The following is a 19,083-nucleotide window of genomic DNA, read 5'->3' as shown; positions in this document are numbered from 1 at the left end:
GCAGAGTTTTAGTTTTGTTAATAATTTTTGTGAGTTTTTGCAGTAAATGAACTGAATTTATCTGTTTTAAATATTTTTTGTTTGTTTCATCAACAAAATATGTTTTGAAAGGATCCATTTGGCTAATCTCTAATAAGACGTATTATTTATAGTTTTGGTGCTATCAAATTTTGAATATTTCTTTCAAGAATGAAAATCAAATAGATTGAGAAACTTTTATACTCTCATTTCCTTGTTCCACTTGGATTTCACATATTTCCAATTAACTAGCCATTTGAAGAAACCATTACTAAATACCACTAAATTTGTTAATTTCAAAAATTTAAATCAATTAAAAAAATTGTATTTTGGCATACATGTCAACGTGATTTTATTGAATACATTTCAATTTGTTAAAGCTATTAAGGCATCTACTACATTCCCATGATATTCCCTCAAAAATCTTTCTGCCTTAGTTCTGGAAATTTCCATTTCGTTCACTATGAGATCTACATCTTCTTTCTTGATAGAAACTTTCAATAGTTCTTTTTCTCGTGCTTGCTTCTCCAAAGCTTCCTTGTTTCTTCTATCTCCAATAGCAGTTATTGCATTTGCCACGTCTTGAGAGGAAATTTCTTTTTCTTCAGCATAATCTGTAACTTTTTCTAAATCTGCCGCACCACTATCATACTTTGCTGTTTTCTTCTCTTTTTGCGATTTTTCTTCTAGGGAATCATCTCCATCAACGTTGCCATTTAGATTTTCTTCTTTCGCCATTATTTGAGATATATTTATGTATGTATCAGTTTCTGCAAATTAGTTTTGATTTTATGGTAAAAGAGTCAACTTTTTATTTATTAAATGAAAATGAAATTCAATAAACCAAACCAAAGAGCTATCTTAACTCTAACCTAGAAAGAAAGCACACCGACTACTATAGAGTTTTAGACAGTATCCCTAGAATTTTAAACACTCATCTAAAAATCGACAAAAAAAATATAAGAATCAAGTTATTGAATTTATCCATTGTAATAATCTTTTGGTCATTTTTTTTAAGCGTAACAATTTTGTATATGTTTTTTTGAAACGATATTGTTATTATATTTGACATCTATGGTCTATGACAAAACGATGTGTAAACAAATCAATACAAAACAAAACGTTTTTTACATATCTTAAAACTATTTACATCGGTTCTAAATTATTCAATATCAATTTAAGATATACATATAACAATTGAAATGCCTTTAGAGAAAACTACCCTCCCGCCTGGATGGGAGGCAAAAATTGATAAAAAAACAGGAAAAACGTAATTCATATAAATTACTATCAAAAATACTATTTTGACTCATTTTCTAAACTTTCAGGTATTATGTTAATCATTATGAAAAAAACACGACTTGGGATCATCCCTGTAACTCAAAAAAATTCAATGCAAAAACAAATGGATACCCAAAACATGCAGGAGGAGATTACATTGCTTTGCAGGTATTTTGATAGAAAAGAGATTTATTATGAACGTAATTCATGGTTTTTCTCAGATATAATTGGGAATATTAGGGAATAGAGATTAAGAGGAAGAATGTTTGAAGTGATAGGAAAGAAAAGTCATTGTTGGAAATTGTACCTCATATTTACAGCTTTTTTCATGTGTGTTATCATTACATGTTTCATATTCTTTTTGCTTTTACAACTGTTTTTTAAATAATTCATTCCCTTATGCTGCTTTGGATGATAAAGCATGGATCACCTGATGTGAAGAGGAACTATGTGTATCCCAGCCAACCTTCCCCAATACCAGCGTTTCAGGTGTCACCTCATGAAAGCCCCAAAATTAATTTATTTCAGGTACCCTTTAAAAGGGGATGAGTATTTCTGATGCATGAATTTAGATGGCATGTATTACAAGATCTTGAAAATTTAAAAGAGAATCTGATTGTTCATTGAATGCACTCATTTATCATGTTTTAACAGTTAGGCAGAAAAGTTCACTAGCCAGTAAAGACATTTTCTGAAGTGTAGGTACCATTTCATTGTTGGCTGAAAAATTAACAGTGCTGTACTTAAGGTGGCTGTGGACACAGTAGCTAAGCCTACATTAAAAACAAAATGTTCCACAAGCTCTCAGCTTTTGAGAATTTTCACAGGAGTCTAAGAGTCAAATGAATTCATTCAGCATTTAAAAAAAATAGTGGAATTTGAGTGGTTTTTCAAAGAATTAAATGAAGAGGTCTATATTATAAACAGTAATATCATGTAGATAGTAATGTTATGAATTTAATGTGATATTTTTATATTTGTATTTCAAAGTTGTTTTGTTATACATCGAGTTTATTATTAGTTTTGTATTTGTAAAATAATATAAACATTTCAGGATTTCAGTTCAAGAAACAGGGGAAGCCCTCTAACAGTTAGATCAAACACCCAAGAATCTCCTTTATGGTCAAATTCGGGTAATACTGATGAAGCTGTATCAAAAATTGCTGCTATGTTTCCAACTGTTTCCGAGACCCATATTCGACTTCTAATGAAGAAGTAAATGTTTTTTTTATTTCTTATAATATTCTATTTTTGTAAATAGTTCTTGTCTTAACCAGATAATTTTTTCAAACAATGGATTCAATAACTATTGCAAATGTATTCATTCATTTAAAGGGTTACAATCTTTGGCTTTATGGAAAAATCAGAGAAATACTGACAACAAATTAGAAGCTTTTACACTCTTGTACAAAATTCATATACTTGAAATTTTTTACAAAATTTTGTATAAACCTTCAAACTATTAAGAAGGAACAGCACCATGTGACTGCTCAGTTCAAATCGAAATTAGAGATATTTCTTTTTACAAATTACCGGTTTTTTTGAGGTTTTCACATAATTTCCATAAACAATAATCTAGAGTGGTATTTTTAATTTACGAATGAGAAAAGCAGGAATTTGATAACTTTTTGTTTTTCGCGAAAGAATTCATGATATGGTGTCCCTACAAAGCACTAATGTATTTTAAAAATATTCATGAAAAAATTCTCACTTCCTTTCGACAAAAGTTAAAATTATTGTAATATTCCTAACTTCTACCGATCATTCAAAAATTCTAGCAACATTGCACATTGTCCCTACTCTTTTGGTCAAATATTGTTAAATCACGAGAATGTCACATGGTGGTGGACATCACTTTCTTGGAATAATTTTTTTGACTTATAACTGCAAAACAATAGAATGGATTTTGCCTATTAATGATTTTAACATTATTTGAACTTTTAGTCAAATCAATCAATGAAGACAAGCGAGAAAAAAACAGTCTTTTGAAAATTCTATATGTAACCTGTTAAACTTATGAAAAACATTGTTTGAGAGAAGAATTTCCGATGTTTTTAACAGACACTTTCTGCTTCAGTCTACTCTAACTTGCTTAAAACGTGTGTTTAGCATTGTCTATTAACTTCACTGCCATCGTTACTGACACAATCATGCTTTCTAACATTTCTAGGTTTCACAATCGGGAGGTTCTCGTCATAAGTGCTTTGCAGGTAGAAAAAAATCCAGTCACCACTCCAGGCCCATTTGCAACACCGCCGCCACATCGTAACGCCTTCGAAAATTTGGGCCACGCCTCCTGTAGCATGACTCCGCCCTTAGGTGTACAGAGAGCTCATTCTAAGGGAGGTAGTCCTAATGCGAACCGTGATTCGAACAGTTACACGAATTCTCCTAGAATAGGGGACTATTTCAGGAGTTCCTCAAGACCGCATCCTTCTCCTAAGCTCAAGCTAAGGTCCAATCCCATATGCTGACGACTTTCTTTTGTTTTTCACATGTTTATTTTGCATTGCATGAGAAAAGGTTTCAGAACTGTAATAACATACAATGATTTGAACTCGAGGAGATTTTGAAGGTATAGTAACTTGAGAAGTTACATTTTGATGTTATTACAGTCCGAACTCTATCACTTTTGTTTGGTTATTGATTTTGTGAATATTCGTAAATCTTCGGTTTTGTTTGAACTTGAATAGTTGCAGGTATATGAAGTCTATTTTTCCACAAGCGGAGGAGACTATGATACTGGAAATTTTGTCCAATCACGATCACAACATACAAAAAACATCAGAGAAGTTGCGTGAGATGGGTTACGAGAAGAAAGATAGTTTGAAAATAAGTCAGCAGAAGTATCAGGCGCAAGTCAGAGCACAGGAAGACAAAGAACAAACGCCTCAATCGGGATCAGTAATACCAATTCAAAAAACTAAAACTGAGGACGAGAAGAGGAAAGGTTGGTGGCATCGATAAAAATAATAATAATTTTATGGGATTTTACCAAAAGTACTAGATTGTCTTGTTATTGATATTGGTTTTCTTATTTTGATCCAAATGTGGTCTCGAATGATTGAGTTTGATTGATTGATGAAAAATTTAAGATCAAAATCAATTGTAATAATAATAACGATGAATGAGTTTATTCAAATACTATAAGAACAAATCCAAATTAAACTCAGAAAATAAACTGTGAGTTATTTCTAGAATAACTGTTCACAGCTATTTAATAAACTGTACACGATAATTCTTGAAAGAAATGTGTTAGAGACAAATACATGAATAAAGATCACCAGAAAGGTTCTTGACAAAACAGTATTAAACATAAATGGACATTGGTGGAACAAGATTGTTATAAAAACCTAAAAATTAAACAATTTTATACATCAATTGATTCCAAAAATTAATTTCAGTTAAATCTGAGCTCCAAGATGAAAATAAGAACATACCGGAACAGTTAATAACTATGGCTTTGGAGAGTGTGAATTTCGATAAAGAAAAAGCAAGTAATTTATTGAAAGGAATCTCTCTGGACGGAACAAAGAGTGAAGAAGGAAAAATTGTAGAATTTTCACAGTGAGTCGAGATAAACACCATAAAAATTTTCATTTCCTTTTTATTGTGTAATGTTTTCTTTCAGAGTTGACAATCAAGCAATTAATAAGAGTGTTGATGTCGTTTTGCCAGTTTCAATGAGTCGGCAGTCTTTGAAAAGTTTGTTGAAATCAGAAAAAACCGAGAAAGAGAAGATAAAAATTTGTCGGTATGTTTTTTTATTTGTAGCCGTTTAATTTATTATTATTGAAATGTGTAATTTTAGTGGTGTCGATAGCAGCTACTCTGGTTATAAATCGAAAAACCTTTCGAATGTTATGGGTCCTAATCCTGCACTTGCTAAGGGGAACAAAGAAAATCTATTGCTGTAAGTGTGGACCATTTTCTCTAAACTCAGCTAAGCAAAAACACGTTTTTATTTGGAAAAATTCTGCAGATCCTACATAGATGTTCGATGGTTCACCTATCTCGTGTTTTTAAAATTAAAAATCAGAATTTTCGTGAAAAAAATTTTGCTACAATAAAATTTAAAAAAAAATGAAAAATAAAATCTAAATTTGTTGTTCTGTCATTCGATGTGTTATAATGACAGCCAAACTTGCGCCCAAATACCTTTTGAATGAATACCTGAAATATTTCCAGAGAAGATTATATCAAATGGCAAGGTCCAGATCATAACCATCGTAAAGGAGCAAAGCCAGGCTTGGCAAATGGTCCAAACGCATCCAATAAGATAGACAACAGAGTTGGGGCGAATGGCCCAAAATCTGATAACTTCAAAGGACCAAACAAGAATTTAGTCAAAGGAAGCATTTACAATCAGATCAAAGCAACAGTTGGCGTCAGAGAAGAATCACGGGGAAAATAGTATTTGTATAATTATTGCTATACGATTCTTTCTTCTACTTTTTGCATGAGCGGGAAAAACCGGCCTATTGATGATAATGTGCAATCAGTGTTTTAATTTGAGATTGTTGATTTTTGTTGATCAATTGTTGTTCTTTCATATCTGAGTGGATGTGCGAAATGTATCTTTTAGTGTAAATGACGCAAAAGGATGAAATAATAATTTTTGCTAGTCGGCTTCTTAGAGAACTCACAGTGGGGACAAAAAACATAAACATGAAACATAAAAAGGAAACAAAAACATAAAACGAAAACATAAACATGGATTCAGTTCTTACTTGACAGAAATTCATTTTAAATAAAATGAAAACAAATCAACTAAAAAAACATAAACATGAAACATAAAAAGGAAACAAAAACATAAAACGAAAACATAAACATTTTTAAGGATTCGGTTCTTACTTGACAGAAATTCATTTTAAATAAAATGAAAACAAATCAACTAAAAAAACATAAACATGAAACATAAAAAGGAAACAAAAACATAAAACGAAAACATAAACATTTTTAATGGATTCGGTTCTTACTTGACAGAAATTCATTTTAAATAAAATGAAAACAAATCAACCAAAAAAATCAGTTCAAAGAACACGATTAATTTTTCATTCTTTTGCGTCTACATACTTTAAATTCAGTGTGGTATAAGTGTTTGTTATAGATAAATCTTCTTTTAAGTAGTTGACAAGTGGTTACTTTTTGATCAGAATATCTTTTTAAAAGTTTGTGTTGCTACATTAGTAGTTTGTTGGAAATAACATTTTTGTTGACTTTCATTCCAGTTTTTAGATTTTTAAGTGTTGCTATTTCTTGTTGTACTTGCATTTAACTTTTCTTATATTTTTTGTCGTCTTGGACAAAGCCAGTTTTGGGAAATGTACCTGTAGGATCCAAATCCGAAAATCGTTTTGTGAAGATTAGGATGTTTTTGGAGAATTTAGCAGAATGTAGAGATTGATTATTTTTCGAACTTGTAACGATTGCGTCCAAATCAAATATCAAATGAAGTAATTTCTATTTTTATTATGGAATTGTGTAAAATAACCCTATTCTTAATAGAAATATGTTTACGGAGAAGAATAATATTTTCAGGCCTACATATTATCTTTTCAGATTCACGTTTAATGTACCTAAAATATCCTAATAAATGTATATTCGATAACAACTAGTTTTAATTGAAAATTATCTCCAGAGACTGATATTTCTGCATCCAATTTGGCTGAATTCACTTCGAATTGCACTTGTCGAGGGTGTTAATCAATAAGTCGTTTAAAATTATTCTGCATATATTTTGATAAGGAACATGGATCATACACACAGTATATACAAACTTCAGAACATACACTCTTAAATCCTATATTCGAGTTTAATTCTCTAGTGCGCGAATCAAATAGTTATAAAAATTGAATGGTTACAGATGTATAGCTTGAAATTCTATATTAAGATCGTTACTGTTTGTTCCGATAAGTGTGGATTATATTTTAGTCTTTCTTCAAATATTCATGAGAACATATAAAAATACATATATATTTCATACTCAACTGTTTACCAGGTATATCTTTACAAATATATACAAAAATGACAGAACTAGAAATCTTTCTTCTCTTAACTTGAAGCGATTAATGAAGAATCGTCTATGCTTTCTGCATCGATCCAACATCAGTATCACAGCCGATATTATTCAAACACTTTCATCACTTTTCATTTCTTAAATTATTACGAAAATCTACTAAAAAAATCCAGCCAGATCTTCAATCTGTATGGAATTTATACTCTTGTACATACACGTAAATGTTTCACAAATACCTCCTTTTCAATTTTCTAAAGTTCAAGGCATTATTGTGCTCGAACATTGTTTTTTTCGAAATATTGTCCAACTCTGGTACAATATTGGGTTTCATTCAATTTTATGAATGTATCGGTCTTATTGGAAAATACATCAATGTATGCAAAGCTGTCAGCAGAAAGTATTTTAATTAAACTGAAAAATGGAAGTTACTCTATTTTAGTTCTTTGAATTTATTGGCAAAAATTTACTAGTACTTGAATAATGGTTTTAACGTTTGTGTGTTAATACATGAAATTAATTTCACGGCATTCAGACAATTTTTCGATTTCAGAAAAAATGCGGTGGCTTAGTGGCTAGAGCATCGGACTAGTTATTCGGAGGTTGCAGGTTCGAGTCCCGGTCGAGGGGGTACTTTTTCCGGAATTGAAAAATTGTCTGATTGCCGTGAAATTAATTTCATATGTTACTAGTACTTTTCATACTTATCGAAAAAACTGTATCTTGTAAATTAAAAAAGTATTCCATAGATATCGAAAAGTATTTTGGAAAAATATCTTAGACACCGAAAAGTACCTTAAATACATATATCTTCAATGTTAAAAAGTATTTTAGATACTGAAAAGTATTTTAGATACGGAAAAGTATTTTAGATACGGAAAAGTATTTTAGATACGGAAAAGTATTTTAGATACGGAAAAGTATTCTAGATATCGAAAAGTATCTTAAACAGTGAGGATCACATACCGAAAAGTATCTTGAAAACATGAAAGTATCCTATATACTGAAAACTCTTTGAGATAAGGAAAAGTGTCGTAGGTATTGAAAAAATGAAAAATACCAAAGACGCCGAATAATATCTTGAAAACATGCAAATATTTTAGATAAGGAAAAGAATTGTAGACATCGGAAAGTATCTTAAATATTGGTAAGTATTAGATACCGAAAAGTATCTTAAATTCATGTAAGTATCAGAGATATTGAAAAGTATTTTAGATACCAAAAAGTGTCGTAGATCTTGAAAAGTACCTAAGATGCTGAATAATATTTTAAAGACATGCAAGTATTTTAGGTACTGAATAATATTGCTGATACTGAAAAGTATTTTAGATTCGGAAAAGTATCGTAGATATCGGAAATTCTTTTAAATTCTGAAAAGTATCTTGAATACATAAAAGTATCTTTGTTACTGAAAAATAATTTATATAAGTAAAAATAGCGTGAACATCGAAAAGTGTCTCAAATACTGAAAAGTATATTAAATACTGAAAAATACCTTAGATTCTGAAAAGTATCTTAGTAGTAGTATATTGGATACTGAAAAGTATTCGAGATACCTCATCTTTAACATAATATGTAACAAAGGCTTAAGTAACTAAAGATGAGTAAGTTCCCTTTTCAAAAGAGCAACTATAGTCATTACAGATATTTTTTTAGATTGTAAGTCATCTAACTAGATAGCTAGTTAGTGGTGGAATATTCGACAGCTTTGAATGCATTTAGGTGAGTTGGTTTGGGTATTTACTTAGCGAGAACACAAAGTGGTCTACATAAATATGAGTTTTTTCGAAAAACGTCGAAACAGATAAATTTTCATTTGATGGTGGACTGCAAATTCATGTTTTGAACACGCTGAAAAATTTCTGGTTGGTATCCATTTCTCGACGTTTTCTGCATTTTCGATAGACGTGGCAACAAACTCGCTCACAACTCGAAAACCACCTGTACGATTTCGATCACAATCAAATCAGCGTTTCACACACACACAAACAAGTGCCGACAAGTTCTGCTTAGGCGCTTGTTGACAAAATGTTTCGCCTAAGATGTAAAAAAATACTGGTGAGCCCACTCATTCTTGAAAAAGTTAGTGAGTTTTGAAGGGGCCATTCTTCTTGGAATTTTAGGAGATTGCGAGAAATTCACTGAAATTCCGCATCCTTTGCTATGGCGCTGCCGCTGCCTGAATATACAGCGCCTCCCACGGAAAGAAATGAAAAGTATTCGATATCGTTTCCATAGAAATATAACCGTTATGTTAAATAGCGTCACCTGCGGTAGAAAGAGTAATTGTGGATTTATGCACCGTACCTAAGAACTAAGGACTAAGAACTATGAACTAAGAACTAAACCTAAGAATTCAGTGGCGTTTATGCACTCTCTTGTTAGTTCTTAGTTAAGGCATGCGCACGTGCTCGAACTACTTTCTATTTGTTCTATACTTTGATGTTTGACATTGATATTTATTGTGAAAAAATTAAATTTAATTTTTTCAAATACACCTAATACTTTTCATCGATAAACACGAATAAAGAACATAAAATGATAGAAACTGATACTCGTTAATATTGAAATTCTATGCGGCGCACGCGCACTTCTATATTTTAGAGCCCTTAGTTCTTAGTTAACGTTGGGCGTTGGCCTGCTAGTGTTAGTTCTTAGGAAACGTGCATGAACGCCCTCATTGATTTGTTGGCGTTCAATTCTTAGTTCTTATGGTGGATTTATGCACCATTCCTAAGAACTAAGACTAAACCTAAGAACTAAGAATTAAACGCTAACAAATCAATGAGGGCGTTTATGCACGTTTTCTAAGAACTAAGAACTAACACTAGCAGGCCAACTGTTGACTAAGAACTAAGGGCTCAGGTGAAATATAGAAGTGCACGTGCGCCGCATAGAATTTCAATATTAACGAATACCATTTTCTATCATTTTATGTTCTTTATTCGTGTTTATCGATGAAAAGTATTAGGTATATTTGAAAAAATTGAATTTAATTTTTCACAATAAATATCAACGTCAAACATCAAAGTATAGAACAAATAGAAAGTAGTTCGAGCACGTGCGCATGCCTTGACTAGGAACTAACAAGAGAGTGCATAAACGCCACTGAATTCTTAGGTTAAGTTCTTAGTTCATAGTTCTTAGTCCTTAGTTCTTAGGTACGGCGCATACATCCACCATTAGCTTTAGGCTTAGTTCTTAGGACTGGTGCATAAATCCACCATAAGTACCGGGAATGTAGTAGTCGACTAACCAGAAATATTTCAAACAAAACCTAATAAGTGTACACACCAGTATTTTTAGGCATCTTAGTTACTCTCGCCAAGTCAAAATGCAGGTCTATATCCCTATTGTCACTATATGGGAATGGTGTAGAATCATAAAAGTTCATAAACTCCTTATAAAGTCAAAAAATAGCACCGAGAACACAAGTAGATTTTTTTAGGCCGTCTCAGTCTTGTTATCAGACCGGTGTTGCAATCGGTCTGCCAGTTTTATATCAAAAACTCCGAGGATGCGTTATTGTAGTTGTTGCAGTGGGTGGTGGCTGTTTCATGGTCCCCTTCGCGTTTGGATTCGACGTGGCGTGCAGGGTTCTCAACAGAGTGTTGCGGAAGTCTTCGGAGAACAGGCAGTAGATGTAGAAGGTGATGGAGTAGTTGATGACTTCTAGGAGGTTTGCTAGTGCTCGAAATACCTGCAACAATTTTTCAACATTAGATGACTGGGATTGATGCCAGAACGATATTTTGGGGAGGTGATCTCGAACAATTTGAAGGGAACGGACTACTAAAGGGTGTTTTTCTTAGAGCTATAGAAATTTAAATTGCAATAAAACAACGATGGATTTTTATTTTGTTTAACGATGAAGAGCACTTCTGGTTGAATGGCTACGTCAACAAACAAAACTGCCGCATTTGGAGTGAAGCTAATCCTCAAGTGTATGTCAAAACACCATCCAGAAAAACTGACTGTTTGGTGCGCTTTATGGGCTGGTGGAATCATTGGTCCGTACTTCTTCAAAAACGATGATGGCCAGAACGTAACAGTCAATGGTGATCGGTATAGAGCCATGATTACTAACTTTTTCATTCCTGAATTGAACAACCATGAAGTCCAGGAGGTGTGGTTCCAACAAGACGGCGCAACATGTCACACAGCTCGTGCCACAATCGATTTATTGAAAGACACGTTCGGTGTCCGCCTAATTTCACGTTTTGGACCTGTGAATTGGCCTCCAAGATCTTGTGATTTAACACCGATAGACGACTTTCTGAGGGGCTATGTAAAGTCATTGGTCTATGCGGATAAGCCACAAACTCTTGACCCTTTGGAAGACAACATTCGCCGTGTTATTGCCGATATACGGCCACAAATGTTGGAAAAAGTCATCGAAAATTGGACGTCCAGTTGGACTACATCCGAGCCAGCCGTGGCGGTCATATGCCAGAAATCATATTTAAAATGTAATGCCACAAGATTATCTTGCGGATAAATAAAATTTATGATAATCGAATAATCCATCGTTGTTTTATTGCAATTTAAAGTTCTATAGCTCTAAAAAAACACCCTTTATAAAGAAAAGTATCCCATTATGTAGCGAAGATTAATAAAGATTCTGGTATGATCTTCACAAAAAGTAGGTCTACAAGAAACATCCTGCATCTCGAATAGAGCCAATGTTTATAAGATTTTTTCTTCTTAAAATACTTGTGAAATCTCTCATTTTCATTTTTACCTTTAATTTAGCAAACCCTGTATATCGTCTTGTAATTTCAAAAGGAGCGCGTCCATCAATTCAGCGCACAATCTAGCCGATATTTTCACGTCAAACCACCAACCGAAAAACAATACAAGACAGAAAACCTATCAACCCGTAAAAATGATTTTCTGGGAAGAAGTTGGCACACCATCACTTCACCTGTTGGAATAAACACAGTTCCAGCTATCGGGGAAATATGGCGTAACAAAAAAAAAAAAAAAGGAATAATCTCTCGGGTCTCATCTTCGGTACCAGCGAGGCATGCATCAAATCTAACAGGGTGATTTATCAGGGGGATGTTTGTGTACGATCCGCTTTCTGCACTAATTTACCAAAGAGTAGATCGTAGATTTACTTTTCGCATTCGCTCGATGTCGCCCTCTAATGATTCATCTGCACAAACGAGGTAAATGGAACGTACTCTACGAGTCGTTAACCTGTGAGCCAATTTTTCTTTCTCTTTGATAGTCTGATGTTACAGATGAACGTAATCAATATCAACAAATTGGTCTCCTTTGAATCATCCCTTAGAATATGGCGCGTCAAAACATCAATACTTCTCAGATAGAGGTTGCTGAAGTATAATTATGTTTTTCTTATGATGGAAACCTCAGAGTGATAAACATAGATAGAGGTAGCATAATGTCATTTCCAGCAAGCAAATTTTGTCTCCAACATGAACTATCAAATTTGACATGAAGCGCGCGGAAATTACATATCAGTGATACGATATTTCACTCAATTCCAACAAGTTTCTCCACAAAGAACGCACTTCTCATATCCCATAGTGAATCAACGTTTCATATTAACTCAAAATATATTGAAATAAATACCGAAATATATCAGAAATTCAGAAAACAAACTTCGAGCGCGCCAAACGACTTGAAACAACCGATGACACTAGGAGAGCTGAAGTTGCCAAACCTTGGATTTCAGCAGGTAGATACAGAAAATAATAAATATTCTGCTTATTATAAATTCGACAATTAGTAAAAATATCGGATTCCAAATATTCAAATTTGCATATTTAATCGGGAATCACTCAAATAAATATATTTCATTCAATATAAAATACATTCATAATGATATAGTAAAATTGTGGATTTGAAAATATATCACAATCCGACAACGTAATCTAACCATGTTGGGGACATGTAAAAATTGCGTTTACTTCCTCTATCTATGTTTATTACTCTATGGAATTCTCAAATTGTCAAAGCCAGATTTAACACTTCGATACTTACTTGATAAGGATATTTGTTCAGATTATCCCTAGACAGGGTGATGTTCAGTATCACCATCGGCGTGATACAAACCAAGAACAGAATGCTGGTAGATCCCAACAACAGGACCAAACGCCTCTCTTCAGCGAACTTCCTGGGATCCTCCTCTCCCGAAGTGGTCCTGCACAAGGTCATTCTCCTTCTCTTCTCGCAGGACCTTCTGTACACGACCAGAATCCTGAGATTGAGGGTAGCCAAGAGGATGATGGGGATGACCTTGAAGATGATCTCCAAGACCACGGTGTAGAAACAGTACAGAGGATGCTTGATCAGTTCTGTTTCTACGCGTTGGTAGATGGTTAGGTTTTGGGACAGCAGATGGCAAACACGTACCTCGCTGCGGAAAGCACTTGGTAGGTAGAGGATGAAGGTTGCTACTGGTATCAGAAGAACTGCACGCATTGGTGAGCCTGGGAAGGAATGATAATATATGTAAATTCAATATAACGGTTGTTTTTTTTCGAGGTATATAACTTTAAGTTGGCATTACTGTTCAAGGTGGCGACCGATTTAACAGCCGCAAGTGATTTATTCTCAGTTTGGTTTGGCAAATCATCATGAATAGACTCACGCCTGAACAACGCTTGCAAATAGTGCAATTTCATTTCGAGAATAATAATTCTGTGCGAAATACGTATCGCGCACTACGTCCATTAGCGATGAATTCTGGTTGAATGGCTCCGTCAACAAACAAAACTGCCGCATTTGGAGTGAAGCTAATCCTCAAGTGTATGTCGAAACACCGTTACATCCAGAAAAACTGACTGTTTGGTGCGCTTTATGGGCTGGTGGAATCATTGGTCCGTACTTCTTCAAAAACGATGATGGCCAGAACGTTACAGTCAATGGTGATCGGTATAGAGCCATGATTACTAACTTTTTCATTCCTGAATTGAACAACCATGATGTCCAGGAGCTGTGGTTCCAACAAGACGGCGTAACATGTCACACAGCTCGTGCCACAATCGATTTATTGAAAGACACGTTTGGTGTTCGCCTAATTTCACGTTTTGGACCTGTGAATTGGCCTCCAAGATCTTGTGATTTAACACCGCTAGACTACTTTCTGAGGGGCTATGTGAAGTCATTGGTCTATGCGGATAAGCCACAAACCCTTGACCATTTGGAAGACAACATTCGCCGTGTTATTGCCGATATACGGCCACAAATGTTGGACAAAGTCATAAAAAATTGGAAATCCAGATTGGACTACATCCAAATTCATGTCAATCGAATAATCCATCGTTGTTTTATTGCAATTTAAAGTTCTATAGCTCTAAATAAAACACCCTTTATTATGTATATTCAATGAGAATCTTCTTCTTACCAAGAATGGGCCTTGCTCTTCCTGGATGACATACGCTGACGTATCTTTCCAAGGTCAAGGCCAGAAGCATCATCACTCCTACACCCAAGCAACCGTTACCCAAGGAAAGTTCTAGGTGTGCAAAATAGAATGCAGGAAAAACGTCCAGCCAATGTCCTTCGTCCTTGTGAACAAGCACCCTCCAAGCAAAGGGTAAGGCGAGCAGGATTGCCAACAGAGCTGCAGCGGAATATCCTAAAAAAAATTGTTTTTTATAAAAGATGCGAGAAAAGAGTAACAGAAAGGCTATATTTAGCCGTTATTGTATTGTTATACCTTTATGTATAATATAACAATTTATTGCATTGAGGTGTTTAGCTCTACATCGGTGGCCTGTTATGAGGAAATGTAAGGAAACAATTTTGTTAGTGTAAGAGACTCAATAAATAAATAATTGTTGCATCGCATTCGAAGGCAATTGTACTGAAGAATAAAATCAAATTTTATTAAAACAGAACTTTTCATCCCAACTGATCACATCGATCTATAGTCGCAAGTTCTTCTAATTCAACAAAGAATTTTAACTGTTACTGAGTACTGCTACAGTTTAACTGTTACTGACTATTGTTACATTTTAAATGTTACTGAGTACTGCTACAGTTTAACTGTTACTGACTATTGTTACATTTTAAATGTTACTGAGTACTGCGCTACAGTTTAACTGTTACTGACTATTGTTACATTTTAAATGTTACTGAGTACTGCGCTACAGTTTAACTTTTACTGACTATTGTTACATTTTAAATGTTACTGAGTACTGCGCTACAGTTTAACTGTTACTGACTATTGTTACATTTGAAATGTTACTGAGTACTGCGCTACAGTTTAACTGTTACTGACTATTGTTACATTTTAAATGTTACTGAGTACTGCGCTACAGTTCAACTGTTACTGACTATTGTTACATTTTAAATGTTACTGAGTACTGCTACATTTTAACTGTTACTGCCTATTGCGGTTAAACAGTCATAAAGTACACTAGGCCACAAACCATAAATTTGGTCTAACCTAAGTTAACCTAACCTAACGTAATTTAAAACTCATCAACAACACCAAATCACTAACTATATCAGATAGAATCGTGTAAGAATATAACTTTATTTACTTAAAATTTCTTTCACATACTTTTTTGACAGATCTGTCTCTTATTGATGCATTATTCGAATTAATTCGAAGCTTTCAAGTTTTTTTTTATCGAAACCTTCCGACTATGAAAAGGATAATTCCCACCGGCGATAATTGAAAAAATCAACCAAGCCACGAAATTCACTCAGCGGCTTGTAACCGGAAATTACGACTGATGTCAGGGCTACGGCCATATTTACATTACGTTGACGTTTGCAGTTCCATGCCACAAAAACGTTTAATTGTTTGGCCTCGTCAAACGTCGAAAGTATTTTCACGGGATTAATGAAGAGAAAATTCCATATTTTCCCGGTAAATTCGAGTTTTCCCAGAATGGGAATTATTACTTTCGGTTGTCTAACTGACAACGTTGCCGAAAAAGGGGAGGATTTGTGGGAACCTGACTCTTTTTATAATGGTTACTCGGTTTTTTCCATGAAAATTTAATCAATTTACGGTGACTCTTTGCTAACTTGGGAGATGGCACTGCTCCGCTATAGTAGGCTGGGTGAATATGGCAGGGGCCACTGAGTTTCCAAACTGATGATTCCATCAGCGGTCACAAGATGAAACACCGCAAGGGAAAACATCCGAATTGAAACAGGGAGTGAGTGTCCAGGTTTTCTGATGAGATAAGATTTAAAATCAGAATTTCAATCAACTCATAACAATAATAAAAATATCTCTCGACCTTAACTCGGTCCTTTTTTTATGTTGCAATCATAGAGTAATAAACATAGATAGAGGGAGTATACGCAATTTTTACATGTCCCGAACATGGTTAAGTTACGTTGTCGGATTGTGATATATTTTCAAATCCACAATTTTACTATATCATTATGAATGTATTTTATATTGAATGAAATATAATTTATTTGAGTGATTCCCGATTAAATATGCAAATTTGAATATTTGGAATCCGATATTTATAATAAGCAGAATATTCATTATTTTCTGTATCTACCTGCTGAAATCCAAGGTTTGTCAACTTTTGCTCTCCTAGTGTCATCGGTTGTTTCACGTCGTTTGGCGCGCTTGAAGTTTATTTTCTGAATTTCTGATATATGTGAGGTATTTATTTCAATGTATTTTGAGTTGATATGAAACGTCGATTTACTATGGGATATAAGAAGTGCGTTCTTTGTGGAGAAACTCGTGAATTGAGTGAAATAACTTATCATTGATATATTTTCATTTCCGCGCTCTTCATGTCAAATTTGATAGTTCATATTGGGGACAAAATTTGCTTACTAAAAATGATCCTTCTATCGAAGTTTTTTACTCTGAGGTTGCAATAAGTAGGTTCAGTTTTCTCTTATCGAAACTAAGAATCAGACAAATCTGAAATCTAATCAAAATTCCTCTAGAACGATTCCTTGTTATTAGAAAAAACTCAACGAGCTTTTGAAACCCTCCAGAATTAATTCATTCCCTTTCCTAAATTCCAAAATGATATTCTTGGATAATTTTCCGGCGGAAAATTGCCTAATCAACTCCAATTCATAATAACGAAGTTGTCGGGAATTGCCATAGTTGGCCCAGGAAAATTTCTGTTTGAGGACTATGGAAAACTCAATTACGTTTTTTGTTAGACGGGCACCCTAAACTAGCCTTGCAACTCATTTCGCTTCTTTGAGATCGAAGGGTATACGTGGATTTAAAAAAAATTGCGAAAAAAGATTGTTTGGGTTTTCCCAATAGACCTCTGTCGGTTTCTATAATAATCCGCTTTCAGAAATCTGCGGTTGCTATTTTCGCCAGCGGCGGCTCGTTGACTCGGAAAATGTAGAGTGAAAAAAACGAAAACTGTAGGCGAATTTTTTTGTCGTTTTCTCATTTCATTGAAATTTGTTAGAATCTGTATGTCAATGTATTGCCATGTGTGGGGTATAAGATTTATTTCTTCCTTTCCTGACTCTATCAAGAAAGACGTTAAAACCCTCAAAAAAAGGTTGTTTAGGATTTCTTCTTTGGTTTATTTTACTGAATTATTTTCTTCTGGATTCTTTCCTGTATTTTTATAATATTTGTTTCTGGACCTTTTTCTGGATTTGGAGTTGTACATTGTATTTTTAAGGAGGGTTTCATTGCACCGTGACCTCATGGTCTAACGGTCTAACGATTTCATCATTAAAAACAATCCAATAACGCTAAAAATGATAATTGCTGTTGATGGTCTGGCCCTTCTGCAGGTAATCAATGAATATTATACCTTGCGCATCCCAGAATACTCATACCATAACCTTGCCAGCTGACTGTTGTGTTTTTCCTCGCTTTGGATTCGGTACATCGTGTGCAGTCCACTCAGCTGATTGTCGATTGGACTCCGGAGTGAAATGATGGAGCCATGTTTCATCCATTGTCACATATCGACGCAAAAATTCAGGTTTATTGCACTTAAACAGCTTCAAACACTGCTGAGAATCATTAACACGTTGTTGCTTTTGATCGATTGTGAGCTCGCGCGGCACCCATTTTGCACACAGCTTTCTCATGTACAAATATTCGTGAATGATATGATGTACACATTTACATGATATCTTCACAATGTCTGTTATCTCAATCAACTTCACTTTACGGTCATTCAAAATTATTTTGTGAACTTTTTTGATTTTTTCGTCGGTGACAGCCTCTTTTGGGCGTCCACTGCGTTCGCCGTCTTCGGTGCTCATTTCACCACGTTTAAACTTAGCATACCAATCAATGATTGTTGATTTTCCTGGTGCAGATCCCGGAAACTCTTCATCAAGCCAAGATTTTGCTTCAACTGTATTTTTTCCCTTCAAAAAGCAATATTTTCTCAGCACACGAAATTCTTTTTTTCCATCTTTTTTCAAATAACAAAAGTAGCTACACTCACAACTCAATATCTCACAAACTAATGGTCGGACTGCAGTCAAATTTTGACACGTATCGTTTGAAGGTTGGTACTAACTAAAAATCATATGGATTTTATACTAGCACCGCCATCTGTGCATCAGATTGGCCTAATATTAACAACCAATAGCAGAAAATAGTGCACCGGTCATTCGAAAAACTGACAGGTTACTGTGAATCACCCTGTACTATTAAGTATATAGTTAGAAAACTTATAAATTAACTTCAACTTATTACCAACCTGACCAAATCGAACCAACCAGATTGTGCGACGACTATGAAGTCCCCCGCCACTGGCAGTCGCAGACTGATGCAGATGAAAAAGTCCGAAGAGGGCCAATTTTGGTGCAGA

At 34.3% G+C, this 19,083-nt stretch overlaps 3 protein-coding genes across 9 annotated transcripts in view; 1 reads left to right on the top strand and 2 right to left on the bottom strand.

Moving 5' to 3' along the window:
- Positions 1 to 327: 327 nt before the first annotated feature.
- LOC123672448 (huntingtin-interacting protein K-like) lies at positions 328 to 899 on the bottom strand. Its single transcript, XM_045606540.1, has one exon. It carries the CDS (start codon positions 754 to 756, stop codon positions 385 to 387), a length of 372 nt encoding a protein of 123 aa, XP_045462496.1. The 5' UTR covers positions 757 to 899; the 3' UTR covers positions 328 to 384.
- On the top strand, positions 894 to 5,947 carry LOC123672447. 5 transcript variants are annotated; one of them, XM_045606535.1, is made up of 10 exons: positions 894 to 1,288; positions 1,347 to 1,467; positions 1,720 to 1,827; positions 2,354 to 2,514; positions 3,470 to 3,754; positions 3,999 to 4,249; positions 4,704 to 4,866; positions 4,931 to 5,053; positions 5,111 to 5,212; positions 5,488 to 5,947. In XM_045606535.1, the coding sequence occupies exons 1-10, from the start codon at positions 1,221 to 1,223 to the stop codon at positions 5,711 to 5,713; spliced, it is 1,608 nt and encodes a 535-aa protein (XP_045462491.1). In that variant the 5' UTR covers positions 894 to 1,220; the 3' UTR covers positions 5,714 to 5,947. The 5 variants fall into 5 exon arrangements, with proteins under 5 accessions (XP_045462491.1, XP_045462492.1, XP_045462494.1 ...); XM_045606536.1 differs by lacking the exon at positions 1,720 to 1,827; XM_045606538.1 differs by lacking the exon at positions 3,470 to 3,754.
- Positions 5,948 to 10,470: 4,523 nt separating this feature from the next.
- Positions 10,471 to 19,083, bottom strand: part of LOC123673861 (probable G-protein coupled receptor B0563.6) — a 98,740-nt gene continuing 90,127 nt past the window's right edge. For all 3 annotated transcript variants that reach the window (XM_045608577.1, XM_045608579.1, XM_045608578.1), the window contains 3 exons: positions 14,691 to 14,924; positions 13,325 to 13,773; positions 10,471 to 11,015 (listed from right to left, as the gene is read on the bottom strand). In XM_045608577.1, coding sequence (XP_045464533.1) covers positions 10,818 to 11,015; positions 13,325 to 13,773; positions 14,691 to 14,924 — 881 coding nt within the window. In that variant the 3' untranslated portion in view covers positions 10,471 to 10,817. The remainder of the gene's footprint in view (positions 11,016 to 13,324; positions 13,774 to 14,690; positions 14,925 to 19,083) is intronic.

This window comes from Harmonia axyridis, chromosome 2, assembly GCF_914767665.1.
Source record: "Harmonia axyridis chromosome 2, icHarAxyr1.1, whole genome shotgun sequence".
NCBI lineage: Eukaryota > Metazoa > Arthropoda > Insecta > Coleoptera > Coccinellidae > Harmonia > Harmonia axyridis.
Note: the sequence above shows the minus strand (reverse complement) of the source record. Positions and strands in the feature narration are given on the sequence as shown.

What these genes read in the sequence shown, in the direction of transcription:
- LOC123672447 (XM_045606535.1), top strand. Translation starts at nt 1,221, where the DNA reads ATGCCTTTAGAGAAAACTACCCTCCCGCCTGGATGGGAGGCAAAAATT. An exon ending in TCTCCTAAGCTCAAGCTAAG is followed by an intron (nt 3,755 to 3,998) that starts GTCCAATCCCAT and finishes GAATAGTTGCAG; the next exon opens with GTATATGAAGTCTATTTTTC. An exon ending in AAAATTGTAGAATTTTCACA is followed by an intron (nt 4,867 to 4,930) that starts GTGAGTCGAGAT and finishes GTTTTCTTTCAG; the next exon opens with AGTTGACAATCAAGCAATTA.
- LOC123672448 (XM_045606540.1), bottom strand. Translation starts at nt 756, where the DNA reads ATGGCGAAAGAAGAAAATCTAAATGGCAACGTTGATGGAGATGATTCC.